Source organism: Lipotes vexillifer, unplaced genomic scaffold, assembly GCF_000442215.2.
Source record: "Lipotes vexillifer unplaced genomic scaffold, Lipotes_vexillifer_v1.1 scaffold2054, whole genome shotgun sequence".
Classification (NCBI taxonomy): Eukaryota; Metazoa; Chordata; class Mammalia; order Artiodactyla; family Lipotidae; genus Lipotes; species Lipotes vexillifer.
Window position 1 is genome coordinate 556,162 of NW_006799564.1, and position 19,526 is coordinate 575,687.

At 43.8% G+C, this 19,526-nt stretch overlaps 1 protein-coding gene across 1 annotated transcript in view; it reads right to left on the bottom strand.

Annotated features, from left to right (window-relative positions):
* Nucleotides 1-3,646: 3,646 nt before the first annotated feature.
* LOC103071927 (WW domain-containing oxidoreductase-like) overlaps nucleotides 3,647-19,526 on the bottom strand; it is a 119,891-nt gene continuing 104,011 nt past the window's right edge. The window contains exon 6 of the mRNA XM_007471696.1: nucleotides 3,647-3,717. Within this exon, the coding sequence (XP_007471758.1) occupies nucleotides 3,647-3,717 (71 nt within the window). The remainder of the gene's footprint in view (nucleotides 3,718-19,526) is intronic.

The following is a 19,526-nucleotide window of genomic DNA, read 5'->3' on the forward strand; positions in this document are numbered from 1 at the left end:
AGTGGCCACCCCCCGCTGCGGAGCACGGGCTCTAGGCATGCGGGCCTCAACGGTTGTGGCACGCGGGTCCTAGAGCTCAGGCTCAGCAGCTGTGGCACACAGGCTCAGTTGCTCCGCGGCATGTGGGATCTTCCCGGACCAGGGCTCAAACCCGTGTCCCCTGCATCGGCAGGCAGACTCCCAACCACTGCACCACCAGGGAAGCCCTCTGCTACTAATTTGATCCAAAGAAACACTTGTACCTGGAAATCCATTACCTGATTTTACCAGGAGAGTTATTAACAAGGGCAGGGAGGTTGTGGACAACAAGAGATTGAAAAAGTCACTGTAACTGGCAAGTTTCAACAATTTGTCTCTAATTATCCAGCTTCAGACATTTGGGGAAAACTGAAAGAAATGGTAGCAAAATACAAAAGATAATTTTTGGTGTAAGATAATAATGTATTAGATTAGGTAGCAATGTTAATAATCACATTCTCAATGTCTGATTGTTTGAACCAAGCAGGCTGCATAATTTAGTCAAATGACTCATCCTAACCTAAGGGAGGTCTGGAAAAGGGTTTCACGCCCTTCCTTCTCATCCTAAGGAGGAACACAGAGGAGACACTGATGAAACTGTCCATCTTGGAGAATGGAAGTGCTGCCCTTGCCTACCGCTGTCCCTGAAGGTAAATGCCCAGGATTTCTGAATGTCAAAGTCTGCACTGGGGCTGGGAAGCTGAATGGAGATCTTTATTTTGGTTTGTCTGATTTCAGCCTATCAGCAGCTAGGTTCCGGGGAACCTAGGAAGTTTCTCTAATAAACATATGCCAAGACTCCTAAGCTATAAACAACTCCAAAGAACCACAGTGAAATAAAATACAATCAGTGTTAATGAAAGGAAGACAACTGACTGAGAAGGGATTAAGACCAAGCACAGGTTTGAAATTCTAGTTCCAAACTTGGATTGTAATGTTATTTCTCTGAGCCTACGTTTTCTCGCCTGTGGAATGAGCATAACCTACCTTACAGAGACGTGAAAATGAAATGAGATAAGTGCTGTAAAAAGGTTAGCACGGCAACCAGAATATTATAATCAGTCTATAAATATTAAAAATCATTATTGTCACCAATAGCTGGACCAGAATGAAGTTTACAGGGCGAAGAATTTCAGATAGCAACATAGAAACATCCACAAAACTTCTCTTGGAGTTTGTTTTCTAAAACTATGATTACATCACATGGTGGTTTTGCTTCAATACATGCCTTGGGGTCACAGACAGAACTCTAAGTATAATTGGTGCCTTTTATTATAGCAAGTATTTTACAGTACACATTTAAAAACATTCTGAGAAGGCTTCATCAGACTGCCATGGGGGGAAAAAAAAAGCCAACAAAATGTAAAATGTAAAATAAAACAAAACAAAATATACGTGCAAACACCGAATAATTCAATAGGTGAGCACATCTGTATGAGGCTATGTTAGGATACATTTGATGAGGGGGTCACTTAATATCAGTGATTTTCATTAAAATGTATGTTATACAAAGTCCTTCTCTGAGCAAGTGATTCTTCATCAGTGACGTGAGCAAGCTGGGGGTCTAAGACCTCCTAGTTGCCAGGTTACCTGACTTCTACTGCTAAGGCTAAGCATGAAAGCCGTACTCCCTAAGGCTAAGCATGAAAAACCAGCTACTAAAAAACAAACAGGCCGTTCCATTCTCCTCAAACCCCTCACTAAAGTTCATTTTCACAAGCCAGATTTAAAAATCAATTAATAAATTACCACTGCCAAAGAATATCAAAAAGCCGAAAGGCACCTAAGAAGAGCTTAGAAGAAGCTAAGCATTAAGGTTGAGATAAATGGGTTTGCTGGGTGTTTACGGCGATGCTGACTCAGCATCCCAAAGCAAAAATTCTCTCCCCTCCACTTACCACTGCTTTGTGTGATAACAGCAGCATTAATTTAAAAAGGATCATGAATCAATCATGAAATCTGACTCTCGTTTTCACTGGCAACAAAACGCTGTAATTAGCACCTTGAATAAGAGTGCTTTCTACGTGGGTGATGGTGAGGGCAACCTTCTGCCGTTAATTCTTTCCTAACTGTCCAGAGTAAACGAGGGCGACGTACTACTGGGCTCTGTTAAAATCCCCACCCCTCCAAGTTACTCATCCTGTGACATCGTCACCTTGAATCTTTCAGGACAGATCAGAGTGGAGTTTCTCAACCTCGGCACGACTGACATTTGGTCCTGGGGGCGCCATCCTGTGCACTGGAGGATGTCTAGCAGCATCCCTGGCCTTGATCTGCTAGATGCCAGTGTCACCCTCCCTCCCTCACTGCAACCCCCCGCCACGTGACAACCACAAATGTCTCTAGACACTGCCAAAGTTCCCCCGATGGGCAAAACCACCCCAACTGGACAAAAGAATACCTGCTACGTGGGGTTATTATAACAATTAAATGCAATAACAAATATTAAGTTATATCAGGTACATAGTGGAACTAAAAAAATCCATAATTAAACATAGTTAAAGCTGATTAACCTCAGGGATCCAAACCAAATGGAAAGGATGCTTCTGCCACCAACTTAGAAGGGTGAGTTGAGTCACTGTGGTCCTCAGGTCCCACAGAGTATTTCACCCTCACAGTGGCTTTTCTTAAGTCAACTGTGCTGAAGTATAATTTTCATATAACAAAAGCTGCATCCGCTTAAAGTATATACGCTCTGTGTGTTTCAACAAATGTTAACACCCGTGTCACACATCCACCTCACCAAGAGCGGGAGGGGTTCACATTCTGATTTGCTTCAAACTCACTTCCAAATAAGAATAGCCACATGTCACGTTCTCAACCAAAAGCTTTTCCATTAAATTCACAAGCTTGTGACTTGGCCTCTTGGAAGCCATTAGCTGGAAATGTTTGCAAGTTGCACACCATGGGTAAGCTTTCCTGGGATCCAGAGCCAGGGCAGTCCCCAGGGCCCCATGCTCGGGCCCTAATGCTCTGTAGTCGCCATCTTGCAATGCTTAATAATTTTATGTCTGAATTTGTGCTTTGTAAGTGAAGTCCGATGGAACACTGGAGTCTGCAGTCAGCTCTTGTCTGTCTGCCGCGCCCTCATGACCACCCCCGGGGACAGCTTCTAGGCCAACTGCTCTCTGCCCACTGCACCGTGGGCCAGGCCAGCCCTTCCCTCCCAGCCCCACCTTGGGACCACTGTCACCCTTATCCCAAGCGTCCCCAGCAGCAGACACGAAACGCCCTGCAGCCCTTCACTCCTGGAGGGAGCCTGGGCTTGGAGGTGGGGACGGCCAGAGGGCATGACCTCAGCCCTGCCCTGTCCTGGGCTGACAGAACCACATTGTGTTTGGCTGACGACTGGGAAAAGGGCCTCTTGCACATGCTAATCCAGGTCCCAAGTACGTTCCAGAGTGGAGGCTGCAGTCCTTGGGAGGACACCTGTCCACACAAGGTTGGGATGCTGGGCCCAGGGCAAGGGGAGATTAACTTCCCCGCCCCTGGCTGGAACCTCCCATGTTCATTTTGCACTGGGTCTGGCACATTACACAGTGGTGCTGGGACCTCTCCTATTTCAATGGGTACCTGTGAGGAGTCGCTTGCATTTGACCCCTTGCATTGGTGTCCTTATTCACGACGGTCAGAGGAAGGATGGCTCAGTGCCGCCACGCTTCCGGATGTAAGGATCCAGAGAGACCAGCACCTTGAAGGCTACCGAGGTAGCAAGGGGGCCTGAAGCGGTGAGAAGCCGCCTTAGCCCGGCCCTGCACCCGCCTCCTGCTACTGCTCCTTTCTGCCTCCAGTCCCTCCTTCCACTCTTGGTGGAGTGGGGCCCACCCCTCCTCCGGGTGCTCTGAGCTCCATCCCTTTGCTCCAGCACAGACCCGGAAGCGTATATTCACACCCAGGGCCATGTGCACAGGTGCCAGAACACTGTCACAGAAGCACTTTTGTCAAAATCACAAAGGCCAGAAGCGCCTACTGGACGTCAGAGACAGACCTGATGACACACGGGCTCTGTGACTATAAAATATAATGTTCCAATCAAATGATACATCACGCTTATATGACTTTTATAGCTCCAGTTAGAAGGAAAAGAATTATATTTTTTCCCTCAGACCTTTTTCTTAAAGCAGTACTCATCTTCCTGAAACTTCTGGTGAGTCTCAAGCCCAGACACCAGAAAGAGGAGTTGGAAGATGTGGCCTTTGTACACCTTGTGATACGTTCCAGGCAGTTAAATGCTCACTGCAGCACACCACTGCCCTTGGCCCTCTTGGGTCCTAGGAGTGAGCAAGACTGTTTAAAAAGAAACAACATATTGTTGGCATTTTCCTCACCACTGTCCCCTGCAAAATGCAGTGGAGGCTGCGAGGCATTGCTACTCACATGTTCGGTCCCTGACTGCAAAGCAAGAACCACGACGACTCTTTCTTGTAGGCAAATATTTTCTGTTTGGCTTGATAAGAAAACATATGTGTTGTCAAAAGAAATTAAGTAATTCATGTATGTTAACTTCCACTAATAGATATTAAATATTACTTGTTAAAATGCTAATAATTCATTAAAGGACAAATGTGGACTCTCTAAGCAATTACATGTTACCAATTAAGTGGAATTTTAATAGAGAGAGATTGAGAGGAAAGTGATGGAAAAGTTTTAAACAACAAAAAAAGAGTACCATATGTGGCTACGTCCCTAACGGCTGTGCCTGGTTCCCATGTCAGGCGTATCATGACAATTTCCCCTAAAAACCAACAATAAAAATGGTAACGTAAGGTAAGGTATTACCTTAGCAATAAAAATGGTAACTTTATAAAGAGAAGGGAGCCAGCCCAAATGCATCAGAGATTTCCAAAGTGAGGATTGCAGAGTAAAAGACGGTTTGCGTTATTTGATGTCAGCTTGATAATCACACAAATTGGAATTGCCACAATTTAACGAAAGTTCCCATGTGATGCACGAGAAACACAAGCCTAAGTGAACTGGGCTTGAGTACAGTAGCAAATGTTAATAAAATACTCAAGGAAAGAAAAAAAAAAATCCACTGGTATTTCTTAAAATGGTGACATGCTCTTATCTGTAATTTCTTGGCCTAAAAGTCCTGCTCCTGGCTGTACACTGCGCCTCCCAGGAGGCCTGGCCTCTTGCAGGGAGAGCACAGGCAGACGTTTTCTGATGGCCCGAGGGTCATGTTCTTGTAAATCAGACACCCCGTGCCGGACACCACATATGAGGGAAAACGGAACGTCTCTGTACAAGGAAGCCTGACTGATGTGCTGAAATCATTTCCATTTATTGAAGGCTGGTCCCCACTACATTACGAACAACAAAAAGGCTTTTCACCCAAGATGAAGAAAAATAAATAGGGAAGAATAACTCTTTTTCCTCCCATCAGACTGTCCAGTCAGAATTAAAATACCACCACCCGGATATAGAATGCAAACATTTGAAATGCGTCAGGACAGACTACACTTGCTACTAAGCCCGTGACCTTCAGCTCCCCAAACATTTATGATTTGGTAATTACCGGATGGTATTATTACTGCTGGCTATAGTACCTCCTCTCTTCGTGAACGATTTGAATACAGTAGGGCGAGTGGAATTCTCAGCCTTTGCTGGGTTCTGCAGTGTATCCGGTCTACAGCTGTCCACTTAATAACCCTGAATTTATACATAATGGTGCATATTAAATACTACGTGAATTAACATTTTAGCTCCTTTGCTTTAGGTATGTGGCTTTCAATGAAGGTAGTAATTATTACTGTAGCAATGACTACTGTCAATAAATTAAATGGGTAAGCCACTGCTCAGGGAAGGATTTAGTGCTTGACTCCTGTGCACACTAGTGTTAGATTTTAACCCTACCAGACATTCGCTTCAGACACCTGACTTTATTATCCCGAGCTCTTCGCTTGTAACCTTGCCCGTACTTTCTACCAAAGCTAGCAGGGACATCTCATCTGCTCAATTACTTATTAGTGTTGCTATAGAATACCATTTCCTCCTGCAGCTGATAAAATATTAATCAAAAACAGGAACTGAGCGATTTCCCAGTGTAGATGTCTTCTAATGGTAATACAGGGAGTCGAAGAGAGATCTGGAGGTCATATAAGAGGAGTGACATCAGAGACAGAGGAAGAAACTGCAGTCAGAGCCCAGGACTTGGGTGAGTTACCACCATTCGACACAGAAGGAAACTTCCAGAAGTGTGAATGGAGGCGACTTATAGGGAAAAGCTAAGTCTAAGAAACACTCAAAGAATGAGGCTTTTTGTTTTTCTTTAACACAGAACGAGCCTTCGATGAACCAGAATGGTGGCCTGGTTTAACTGGATTTCTTTTTTTAAATTCTAGCCCTCATTTTTCAGCTACTTCCAGGTTTCATGAATCTATTTCCTGTCTTAGTTAAGAGAATAACACCAAAGTGAATGAATCTCAGACGACGTCTGAATTTAAAAGAATGCCTTCTCTCTCTTCCCCACTCTCCTGCAGTCTTCTGTACGCAGAAAGAATGGGGCTTAGGAGTAGACAGCTGTGGGTTTGCAGTCAACCCTACCACTCCCTAAAAGGTGACTTGCTGGCATATTAACCTCTCGGCACCTCAGATTCCCCCAAATTTGCAAAATTTGTCATGAGTTTCAAATGCTCCCTTTCCCCCTCTCCAGGACCAAAACTATATACACACCATTAGAATTCAACAATCCTCCATACCCTACAAGCTAAACAGTACACACTCTTGTATGTGCGTGCACACACATACGCACCAATTTTCGTAGATTTAGAGTTTAGGGTAAATTGCTTTTTCTTGTGCATTTATTAACCCTAAAAAAGGTGTTTTTGGTTTTTTTTTTAAACCATTAGCTAAATACTACTTAATACTTTGAGAAGGACTCTGCAAAGACTAGTGAAATAAAAGGACACTTGTAAAGGTAGGCACCTCGACCACACCAACAAACCGGACAGTCTGGAAACCAATTATGATGAATCCCATCTCTTTAGTTAATAGTTATTCAAAATGTACGTAAGTTAGCACATTTAGTTCATTAAGCTGCATGCAGCACTGTGACTAAAGTAGAACTCTGCCCATGTGTCAAAAGAGGAGGCCTAAACCGTAGGTGCTTCACCCAGTTTAACTCTCAGCTGGCAGATACTGGCATCAGAACTCTGCCTCTCCCACCTTCCACTAACTCTGATACACTCCTGGAATCTTCCCATCACCACTTACTAGCCCCCAGTTAAAAGTAATACCTAAAAGCAGAGGAGATGCACAAAATGTGCCTTCCAAGATCCAACGGGATCAAGAATGATGTTACGGAAGGAAGCTGTCAAACATTTTAAATCAAGGAAATCATTTAATTGCTGTGCAGTTAAACAGAGTAACTCAATTCTCCCCCAAGACTGAGGGAGTGTGTTTCTGGAAGGGTCTGGAAGCACTCTCTCTCTCTCACCCTATAAGGTCAATCCTGCAGCCTGTGCTGCTTGCTCTGATGAGCCCCCCCATGCTATTACTTATTTTGAGCTCTTCTGGTTCCTTCTACTTGCTAACACCTTGGTAAAATGCAAACTCATGGCTCACCCATCGGGCACGACCAGGACCCTCACTGAGCTTCCAAATGCTGGGCCTCTGGAAGCCTTGGATGAAAAGGAAGTCCACGTCACAGACGCTCCGTTATCCGCCTCTGAGATTTGGGAGGGTGAAATGTCCACTCTGCTACAGGAGTAGTGAATGCGTGGATGCGTGATGCTTTCCCACACACCGTACCCTTCAGAACAAACCAACCAACCAGGGTCCCCTGGTGCCCCAACGCCCCAGCCTGGACTCAGCCTCGGCATCCCGGTCCACCGCACAGTCCGGACAGCCACTGACCATTTGTGCTTGGCATCCAAGATGATACTTATTAGTGATGTGCCTCCTACAACAACACTAGCAAAGATAAGCTAAGCTACTCCCTAATGCTGGTGTGCAAAATCTGTGGGCATAACTGGTAGAGTTTCCACCTGCTTCCCCACCCTCAAATATTGGAATCTAAAAGTCTTCCAGACATTATAATCAATTACTACTGTGATAACGCTGGTCAAATTACTCTTTTTAATGTGTGTGCGCTTAATTACCATCCACTTTTACATCTAAAAAATTCACTCTCGGTTGAGTGTTTCTATCAAGATTTTGGCTCTCATCAGCACACTCCATTAGATTGATAAAAATCCATTTTAAAAATTTAGAGCCAATCCCATACCTGGGAATCCATCCCACTGAAATAAAAGCATCAGTCTGGACATAGGAACAAAGATGCTTATCGTATCACTATTTGTGGCTGGGCAGGAGTGTGCGGAGAAACCTTTGGAAGCTAAATGGATGCCCTTCAACGCGTTCAAGATGGGGCGTGACTGCATAAATCACAGTGCGTCCACACCACGGAACATCATGCCTTAGGTGGATGAGAAAAGAAAGATACAGGACAGTATGCATAGAATGATTTCACGTTTAATCAAGCAAAACTACCAAAAAGAGAACAACAAAAACCCTAAATATGTACGTTTATCTGTATATATACATAGGGAGGATTCACATAAATGTATATGGGCATAGAGAAAATTTAGAAAGAAACAGATTAGATTGTTAACATGTTTTACCTTATATGGGGGGGGGGTTGATGGGATACAGTGAGTGAGAGAGGGTAGAACTAAGCCAAAATGTGTTAAAAAAATGTCTCAAAGATGAATATTATCGGAACAATGCATTTACTCATAAGAAGAGGAAGCAAAAGCAGAGAGTTGTGCAGCTCTCATCATGTCCTACGCTCTCCCCGAGCATTTTAATACATAAAACTTAACATCCTTACAACTCGATGAGGTCTGGGATATTACGATCCCCCTTCTACAGGTGATATAACTGAGGCACAAGGACCACACAGCTAACCAACAGAGCCAAGCAGCCCTGCTTCAAAGACTACATGTGTATCTACAACCTACCTAATTTATGAGATTAAACAAGGAAAAAAGTTAAGCAAAAATCAGACTTAACAACTTTGGTAAGTGCTAAGAAATCTAGCACAGAAAACAGGGATTAAAGGAGCTTTCGCCAGATGCTCCACAGGGCGCAAGCCACCTTATCTTACGCTGAGGGGCAGCAGAGCTATGAACCACAGGGCCCGTGGGCACCAGTTAGCACAGGTGGCTGCCCCTGGGCAGCGGATGAAATGTCATTCTGTGCACAGTGAAATCAGGGGCAAAGCATTCCTCCAGTCCCGCCTGGAAGCCAAGCCCCTCGCAGGAAGTGGGCAGCATCCTGGTGGGATGGAGACCTCTCTGAAGGCGGGACATGCTCCTCTTTTCACCAGAATCTCCTTCCCTGAGCAGGTGGGATTTGTATCCATTCCCCTGGAAGGTGACCTCTGTGCTGGGGGGGGGGGCCGCAGGGGGACTGGTCATGTGTGGCCGGCTACTGTTTCCCAGGGCGTAGCACTCTGCCTCAGTAAATACCTCTTAAATAAATGAAATTGGGGTGCTTGGTAAACATGTGTTGCTGACGCTAAAAACATAAGTTCCCATTGTGTAAAACCGGAAAAAAAAAAAACCTACTCCTAAGGGAACTGTGTGTGTTTTGTATAAAGAGAACATTCATGATAATAATAAAAACAGACAAAACAGCCACGTCAACTGCCACATTTTAAGCCATTATTTAACAGGCACTTGCTAGACCCTTAACATACCTATTGCACGTGAATCTTATAAGAAGACTGGGAAGTACAGAGTATTATCTGTTCGCATCAGGACCGCCTCTTTTCACTCCGCCTCTGTGCTCTACACATAGGCTCACTCACAAATAAAGATTAAATAATAAGGTATCCTAGTCACTTCATTTAAAGGTAGGCATTCAGAATAAGAAAGGAAAAAAAAAAAGTGTATACAGCCTTATTCTTAGTCCAGATTAATGCAAACTCAAAGCCAAGTCAGGCAGCTCCATAATGTGACTGGTGTTTGTTTATTTCACACCTGTCCCTACGCAGAGCTTTCCTCTGGCCGCCCCACCTCTCACTCCCAACAGATGAGACTTGCACAGAGGGCTGAGGACGCTTGACAGATGTGTTAATGCAGGGGGATATGTCAGTTTCCGCCCGTCTCGGACCACAGCATGACAGTTAGAGAATTCAAATCCGTTTGTATCCCCTGCTGAATCCCCCATAATTCAGCAGACATTCATTACGATGCCATAATGATATCACACGGCCATAAATACATATGCTAAGAGTCGAACAAGACATTCATATTTAAACATAGCTGGAAATAATTTCAACTCTGACGATTTTCTATTGCTCATTCTATTACTTTTCTGTGGATGTTTAAAATGTTAAAACCAAGAATAAAGATGTGTGTGCGTGTGCACAGCTTCGAGTTTAGTAAGGGAAGGAATTTGGGTATCAAGTTACATCTGATATATATTTTGTTTGAGGAAAAGGTAATTTAATAATAGATGAGAAGCTCCCTGATATGTCGATTTCGGGAGAATCATTCACGCTGCTACTAATGCAGGCCAAGATTTTAATATTCTGAGATATCTGCTTCATGTCTGAAGGACGGTTGCCCTGATTTCATAAATAAGAAACGCCATGTGAGAGCTTTTCATACAACTTTTAAAAATATATAAGGCAAACAAGTAACGCAGTCCAAATTAAAACCACTTCAAATTCTCCATTCCTAGAGAGGAGAAAAAATGATCTCGCAGGAATCAGACCGTGCCTCCAGAAAGGAGCAGGTAACTCAGATAACATACCACCTATAATGACAATATTAATCTTGATCTTTATCTTAGACTTCTCAGCTGCAGACGGAATAACACAGGTTGTCTTCAGCCTCAATGATGTTTCCATTAACAGCTCTCTTCCCCTAGTATTCAGACACCTTGCAACAGCTCTCTGAATTATTTAAATGGAAGAAGCATTAGAAAACCCTCATGTTTAAATTATGCTAAATAAGTATTCTTTCAGCTGGACTTTTGCCCATGCCAAAAAAAAAAAAAAAAAAAAAAAATTTTTGCGGACTAAATTTCAGTAAAAGAATTTCTGCAACCTGACCAAGAAAGAGATTTCTTGTTTCCAAGACTTTGCAAAAAAAAAAAAAAAAAAAGATATATTCTGCAGGCATTTAGGAAGGGCTCAGAGGAATAAGAGGAGACGGCACATGTGCAAAACGGAGGCAAATGTTTGGGGAGCAAGAGTGTACAAACAAGCCACGTGGCGGGGGATTCTAAATATCTGGACGTTCCAGAGGGGATTCGAGTTCGTACATTTACCGAGATGATGGCAATTTTCTAAAATGCTTCCAAATGTCCAGAATGCTCTGAACATGAGAATTTAAAATGGATGGAAGTCCAATTGCCGTAAATCATGGGACATCCATACTACGGAATATTATGCAGCTATTAGAAGAAATGAGTTCACTCTTCCGTCTATTGACCTGGAGGGATGTCCACGATGTACATCGGTCACGGAGATAAGCCAGCAAGGGACAGCACACCATGTGTGCGTACCAAGGGCAGCATTCTTGTAAAAGCACACAGAAAACAAGAGCTGGGAGACAGCGCGAAGGGGCTCCTGGTGGGCTGTCAGCTGTGGTCCCTGGGTAGCTGGTATGGCTGGAGGGGGCTCCAGAAGGAAAGGGGGGGCGTCACGGACTTTGTTTCATGTTACTCATTGGCGTGGTTTCACTGACTGTGGCGAGCACATGCCACCATTTAATTTGTGGGAAAATATTTTTAATGGGGGAGGGGTAGGAAGGAGACAGAGGGAGAAAAATAAGAGACTGAAGTGGGAAGGAAGAGAGGAGGATGAAAGCGAAAGAGAGACAGACAGACTGAAAGAACTAACAAAGCAAACAGTTCCTGCTGGCCCAAGACGGGTCACCGTCACGAGCCTTTTTACTTTGCCAGGAAGCCAAGCTTAGAGGGTTTTCTTCTTTTCTATGTTTGGTTTCTTCCTAAAGTGAATGTGCTGACGTGTTTAGGAGAGGACCTTTGGCTCTCTGCAAAGCCGCCTTTACAGAAGATACCTGCCGTGGTGCTGAGCGTGCAGTCTTGCTGGCCTTGGAGCCCGGCAGGTGTGAAGGGAGGTGCGGAGCGAGCTGTACGGGGCAGGTGGGCAGAGACCAGGATGTGATCAAGCTGATGGAGGCCGGTGTCTCACTGGCCACCACCTGCTCTGGTGAGTGATGGCGACGTGAGCCCGCGTGGGCCCACCAGTGGCTCTCCCGAGGACAAGTCCACAGGGATGTGCCTGTCACCCACCCCTCCCCTGGGTACCTCCAGGTAAATGAATGATCCCAAAAGGGCAAACAAATCACGAAAAAATAGATTTAAAAAGCCAGTGTCTGATCTCAGCGTTGCTTTCAAAGGCTAATATAACTGCATTTAACTCAAGAAGTGTTTATTGAGCCCCTACTATGTGCCTAGCCTTAGACTTGTTAGGAACTTACAGCATCTTAAACTTTTTTTTTTCTGATGATAAAAGGGACAAATCCATTCCAGAAGTGGTCAACTCTAGAAAAACAGTTTTTAAAATAACAAAATGCCTTCCATTTCCAAAACACAGACAATGGCCATCTTGTTATATGATATATTCGCAGCACCAGCACAGGGAGTGGCACAGAATCGGTATCTCATCAATATTTCTTGGGAAAAGGAAGGCAGGCTGGCAGCTAACTTATAGTAATATTATTTATGTAAATCCATTTTATATTTTTATATAACAAGGAAACCACCCTGTATTATTTTTTAAACTGCTCATTCCACTTAATAATATATAACAAGTCTTATGCCAACATTAAGTGCATTTTTCAAATGCATCAGAAACCCCTTGCTCTCTGGCCCCGGGGCAGGCAGTAACCTAGGGAACATGGTAACTGGCAAGGGTGGTGTTATCAGCGCTGAGAGCCCCAAGGGGCAGTGATGACGCTTCCCTCTAAATTTACCAGGGCGGCCAGAGGAGGTTAGGATCATTTCATTTTTGTTCCTTTTTTAGTTCACTGCACTGCCCTTCACCTCCACACATGAGAAAAAAAACAGTGAAAACATGCCAAGAAGAAACACTTCACAGGTCTAATAGTGAACTCACGAGCTGTTGCCAGGTGGTTGTACACATACACACACACACACACACACACACACACACCATCAACTGCAGCTGTTGCATGTAACTGATGAACTAATTATACATAATTATCTAATTACTAAAGGAGGGAGTTATAGCAAGTGCATTAGTAAAGATATTAAAATCGGCTCCTTTTAGAATACAATATAGATGATCTTGGTATTTCTGAAAGTCACTCTAACTTTTTGTCTGATAGTTGAGGGCTCTGTAAACAGAGAAAAGTCTTTCTAAATGTTTTAGTGTTATTATGGGTTGGATGATTTTGAGTCATTCCATTAACAGGGTTTTAAAAAATATCATATGGGGAAAAAATTGTTACATAATTACCCTTTGCAGTGTTGAGTGAATCACGACTTGTAACAGACTCCTGTGAGTAAAGAGAGTCTCCCGAAGGGTGTGCCACAGAAGGCTGGTCCCACAAAATAATAAAGGGGGGGGGGAGTAAGGGCTAAGTGGTAATATCAAACTGGAAAACACTAAGTACCTCCTCCTTGGGTGTTGCATATAATACTGTCCCATAAAATAGAAAATAAAATGTGGGGGGGAGGATGGTAACTGGTCACGAGGTAAGTCTGGAAAATACTATTATTCTTTTTTCCTTTCTTAGGTGTGAGAAATTTGCATGTAAAAGGCTCTGACGGTGGTAAAGAATCTGCCTTCCAATTCAGGGGACACAGGTTCCATCCCTGGTCGGCAGCGAACTAACATCCCACAGGCCACAGGGCAATTAAGCCTGCGCGCCACAACTACTGAGCCCATACGCCCTGGAGCCCGCGGGCCACAACTAGAGAGAAGCCCGCACACCACAATGAAGAGCCCACGCGCCACGATGAAAGATCCCGCGTCTCGCAACTAAGACCCAACGCAGCCAAAAATAAAATAAATAAATAAATAATAAATAAATAAATCTTTGGAGGAAAACAAAAGGCTCTGATGAGTACTGCATTTCTGAAATAGTTTTGATCACAGAATCCTTCTTTATTTGCCCTCTCTGTGCATCAATAAGTATCAGTGGAATTCACAGACAATCCGTACCCAAGGTCAGGCTACTATTTCCACCTCCACTAGATCTCTGATTCATCCATCATACAGCGCAGCATTGTTCTGAACTTGCTCCCTGACAACAGGAACTACCTTACGACACGGTACTTCAGAATCTGAAACCAACCCTCGGATGAACCTTCAAGGAGCATCGTCTTCTACGGATCACTTCTCTCAGGGCTGTGAATGCACTATCTAGATATTTATTTTCTTTGATCAAATAATTCAGTCTTTTATCGAATGCTGCCCACAGTATTTCCTGAGAATGTTAAAGCTGCCACAAATAAATTACACATCAAAAAAAGAAAAGCCTCTCACTTACAGAGAAGATATAAATTAGCATCTTTGGAGGATAGGTTATTTTATTAATTTGCTAATTCATACACTGTCTCCTTCCAAAAACGATTTGAGGCATCCTTTCCTTTCTGTTTTTTTTTTTTTTTTTTTTTTAAATGCTATCATCAAAATTCAATGGGCCTTGACAAGCGGAGGGAATGAAAACACAAACCAGTTGGATCCTCCAAAGGCACATCTTCGTTACTTTTATTATTTAACTTTTAACTTTTAATCTTGGGCCATAAAAACTGTCCTAATAAAAGATCCATAAATATCTCCTGCATGTGCAAAGGAATGACTTTGATGACCCATGAGCATATGCTGGGCTCTTTACACTGATGGGCCTTAGTACCTGTGACTGCCTGAGAAATAACACTGAGCGAGATGCAGATCTAGATTCTTCCAGAAAATGAAGGGAATCGTTTCTGTTTCCGTTTTAAAATTCCATTTCAAAGGAATGAGACTATACCCTTCATTTATTTTTAAGCCAGTCGGGCAGCTTTTGGCATCACTAGTTCAAGCATTTTGGAAAAATTAATCCAGGCACCACTTATATATAGTGACAGGGTAGCCTGGGACATGAGTCTCATTGAAATCCCACCTGGAAATCTCTTCTCATCCAGTTTTGCTTTGCACAGAGTAGGGACTCAATTCTTATTTGCTAAACGAATGAAGGAAGGCACCCCATTTGAGTATTCCTCTTTTCAATTGCTTCTAATCACATGTTGAATTCTAAAGTAAATACAATTAATTGCCCAAGAAACAGTTTCAGATTATAAAATGGGTTTTCTTGAACACATTTAATGCAACTGAACACATTTTTAAAATTACAAACACTCAAAACTCCACATTATTTTCCCTCAAACCTTCTTCAAACTAAATTCTAAAAACAAATATACTTTTAAAATTGTATTATCATGATAGTGCATTTCTGCATGAACAATAGCACAAGGATAATGGCTTTTATAATGTGATGCAGAAATGTGAGTTTACAGGAACCAGCAATTTATAATATTAAATACTGGGATTTTTTCCTCCACTTATGTGGCTTTTTTCCTTTTCTGCAATGCACTATTCTGAGGAAACAATATAAGGCTGTGATACTTGATTACACTATCTTGATTACCATTATTTTTCTAGCTTTCTTAAATTAGATCCAAGGAGCATTTCTAAGTTTAGAATATTGGATAGAATATCCTGTGTTTGAAGCCAGCGTTTCTAAAACTCTTTATTTCTTATGCCCAGAGAGTTTTATACAACTTCTTTTCATATGTAAAATGGATCTGTGCGATCCTATCTTACACATTCAATGCAGAAGACTGTGTAAAGAGAAGCTGCGTGCTTTAGCACTAAAGGAATAATCTGTCATAAACAGTGCGCTGTATTTAATATTCAGATCGAGACAGCTCTGTCTCATTCTAGCAGACCCTCCTGATAAAAGCCGTCCCACGGCTGCCAGGCCTATCGAGTCCAGCTGAGGACAAATTTCAAGATGAACCTGAAATCAATTTGCCATCAAATTTTCACGCCTCTCCCAGACTATCTGTGGCATTTTAATTACAGGCACCCCAGGCGAGGGGTACAACAGATATTGACACACGGCTCCTACAACAAACTTTATTGGCAACCTCTGTTTGAATGCAGTACTCAACTAGAATAACAAGAAATACAGGCGGATATGGAAGCCAGGAGGTACTGTAATCACTCCGAAGCCATTGTGTTCCACAAGCCCGGGCCGGTCTTAGGCAACAGGCCTAGGACACAGGATGCTGGGTTCTCAGAAGTGAAAGGGACCTACAAATTAGACGTTCCCACAATGTCTAAGAGCTCTGCAAGGTCCCAGGATCCTTTTGCACAGGACGGCCAGGTGTCACCTTGTTCCCTTTTTGTTTCCAGGTGGATATTTCAGGTTCGCATCATTTCAGAGCTCTCAAAAGATTTCAAATCCTTCTTGAAAGGTCAGGGCCTCTGGGCAGAAGGGGTACCTGTAAACCATGCTGAAAGGCTTGATTTAAGGAGACGGAAATGGATGGTCCCTGACGGTATCTGGAGACCAGGTGTGTGCTGGGGAGAGATGGGCCGCCTTTACATGAACGATAACTGCCCCCTGCTTCTTCCTGATTTCTGTACAGTCCGTAGGAAGGGCCGTGAATATGAAGAGAAAGGGGAAGACTTGAAATTTGCCAGCCACAGCAGATTTTCGTCCTGGGGAAATGAACATCCTGGGACCACAGGCACGCAGTCTCACCCAGGTGCACCGGGCAGCGCATCACGCTGGTTGAGTTTGCTCTTGGACACGCTGTGCTGGCACTTGTCATCTTGCTCCCTCCGATGGTGACAGGGATGGAGACGGTACTTATGACCATGGCTGCCCTTGTGGTTTTGCACCAGTCACTGCAGCAGGCCCGTCTGCACATGCCGTCTCAAGGAACCCTCCAACATTTTCCCAAGTGAGCAGCTGACTGAATCCAGTGTGTCTGGTCTCCAAGAAGGGAAGCATGCCTGTAAATATATGTACAGCCGTACCTCGGATCCTCCTGGGACTGGCTGCAGGACCCCCGTGGACACCCACATCCGAGGATACTCATGTTCCTTATATAAAATGGCACTGTATTTGCATATAACCTAAGCACACCCTCTCCTATACTTTAATCTCCAGATTACTTGTAATACCTAATACAATGTAAATGGTATATAAACAGCTGTAAATGCAATACAAATGCTATATAAGTAGTTGGCAGCATGTGGCCAATTCAAGCTTTGCTTTTTGGGTATCTCTGGAATTTTTTTTCCGTGTATTTATGATCCAAAGTTGGTTGAATCTGGGGACGCGGGACCCGTGGATATGGAGGGCCAACTCTATACAGGTTCATTATAAAATTTACTGACATAAAAGATGTTGGCACACAATTTACGAGTGAAAATATGCAACACTCTTCATTATAAATTCCACAGAGCCAGCTGACTCTCACGCAATGCTTTCACTGATTTTTGCCTAATTCTTGCATCCACTGCCAAGAAGCAGTTGGTGAGCGCTGGTTGATGCTTTTAAGTTCACCAGTAAGAATTTTTTTACTTAACCAGTAAGATGAAAGTGAAACAGTCAAAACAGTCATATTTTGAAATGTCACCCATTCTTCAATGGCACAAGCAGCTTCTTTGCTGAGGTAGATAATAGTTTTTCTTTCCTATGCTAAGGGAATATTTCCTCTTTTTTATAATATTCATAAGGTAATGACTACAGTCACGATACCCTTACATTTAATCTGCATTATTAACACTGTAATTACTTTCCTAAGCCAAGACAATATAAACAAAACAATCAACCAAGGCCTGGTTTGTAGTTTTTGCCTATTTCCGCGGTGTAAATACTCCCACCAAGGGCTGCTTCAAGCTAGCAAGGTCATGTCAGTGGTCACAGGGCTGGAGCATTTCTGCCATCCAGACCCAGACAACCTCAGGAGCACAGATAAAAACAGGCAGAGGTCGTTAAACGACTAGGAGGCAAGGAGCTTTAATAACTTCGTTTTGAATACAATTTGTTTAAAGGTAAGTTTATGTAATTTAAGTTTTCGTAGTGACTGTGTTTAACAACTCGGTCACAAAATTTCTGCCAGCTCCAGTTCACTGCCAGGTCCCAGGTCCACAGGAGGCGAGGGCTTTACTGCTGGCTGGAAACGGCGCCACCGGTGCACAAGCATGTACACACGGATGTGCACACGCACGGGCACACACACACACGCTAACAGGAGATCCTGCTGGCACAATCCCCTTGTTTTCCTTGAGAGGAAGGTAGTTTTGAACACAGCCTAGGGATCCAGGATCGAGATGTAACAGCAGCAGATAATGAAATACCTGTGTTCCTGGAATGAGTTGGTAGGTTTGACAAAGACAAAGCAGGTGGAGGGACCAGCATTATTCGCCCTGCCGCCCGGGGAACCACAGCACGGAGACGGCCCCGCGGAGGAAGACCCGCCGCAGTTACGGGCACAGCGACACAGATGGGTGCAGATGGGTTCCTGTCCAGCACCCCTGCTCCAGTTTCTCCCTCCATCCCTGGGACCACCAGCTTTTCTTCCGTTCATTTGACACGGAGGGCATGGCCCGCCTTCCATAACGTTTGAGAGACAAGCCACGTTCTTACGCTCTGAATCTTGTTTCCAAGGCAAAAACTGATTTGAGAAATAAAAGAGTGAGAATCCGGGTGGGCATGAGACTAGAAAACACAGGGACGCCCTGATGTCAAGGCAAGGTGAGCCAACCCTGTTCCGCAGAGCAATCGGCTGCATCCTGCAGTTAGAGGGCCGTGTCATCTTGTTTAGTGTAAGGTGGTGAGAATCCCGAGGCTCCTCCACACCTTGTTAAGGGGGGACACAGGAAGCGGCATGGGCACGGAATGGAACAGCCAGACGGCGTTTCCCCTGCTACATACCGAAATTCAGATGTGTTCCCAAACAGTCCAGCGTGTGGATCAAGAAGCTCAGGGCTGACCTGGCTAGAGACAGCCCCAAGACATTTCTCAAAGGATGCTGGGGGCGGGGACGGTATGTGGCTGACACTGATGCTGCCTGCCGTTTCCTCAAGGATAAGACACCTAATGCGACATGCGGTGGGCTTCTCTGCATGTCTTTTCAAAGCATAAAAACACAGACGGTTTTTCATGGATGAACCGGACCAGAAGTATTCCAAAGTGTTCCCTAGAAATGCCAGAGCTGTAAAATAGCTGCGAGATACAAAACAGAACATCCTACCTCTTGTCAGTAATGCGGCTTGTTTGTTTCCCTTTTCCTTTTTATTTTTATCCCTGAGGGTCAGTTGCTTAAAATAAACATCGGTGTTTCCTAGGCACGATTTACATTTCGAATGTGAAATCTAATCTATGGTGGTTGGCCGGAAAGAAATATTTATATGTATGTATTTCTGTTCATCTTGTCTTTCGAAAGGGAGTCAACACACAGAGATCGTTCATACTCTTTGTACTCCTGGTTGACTCTTT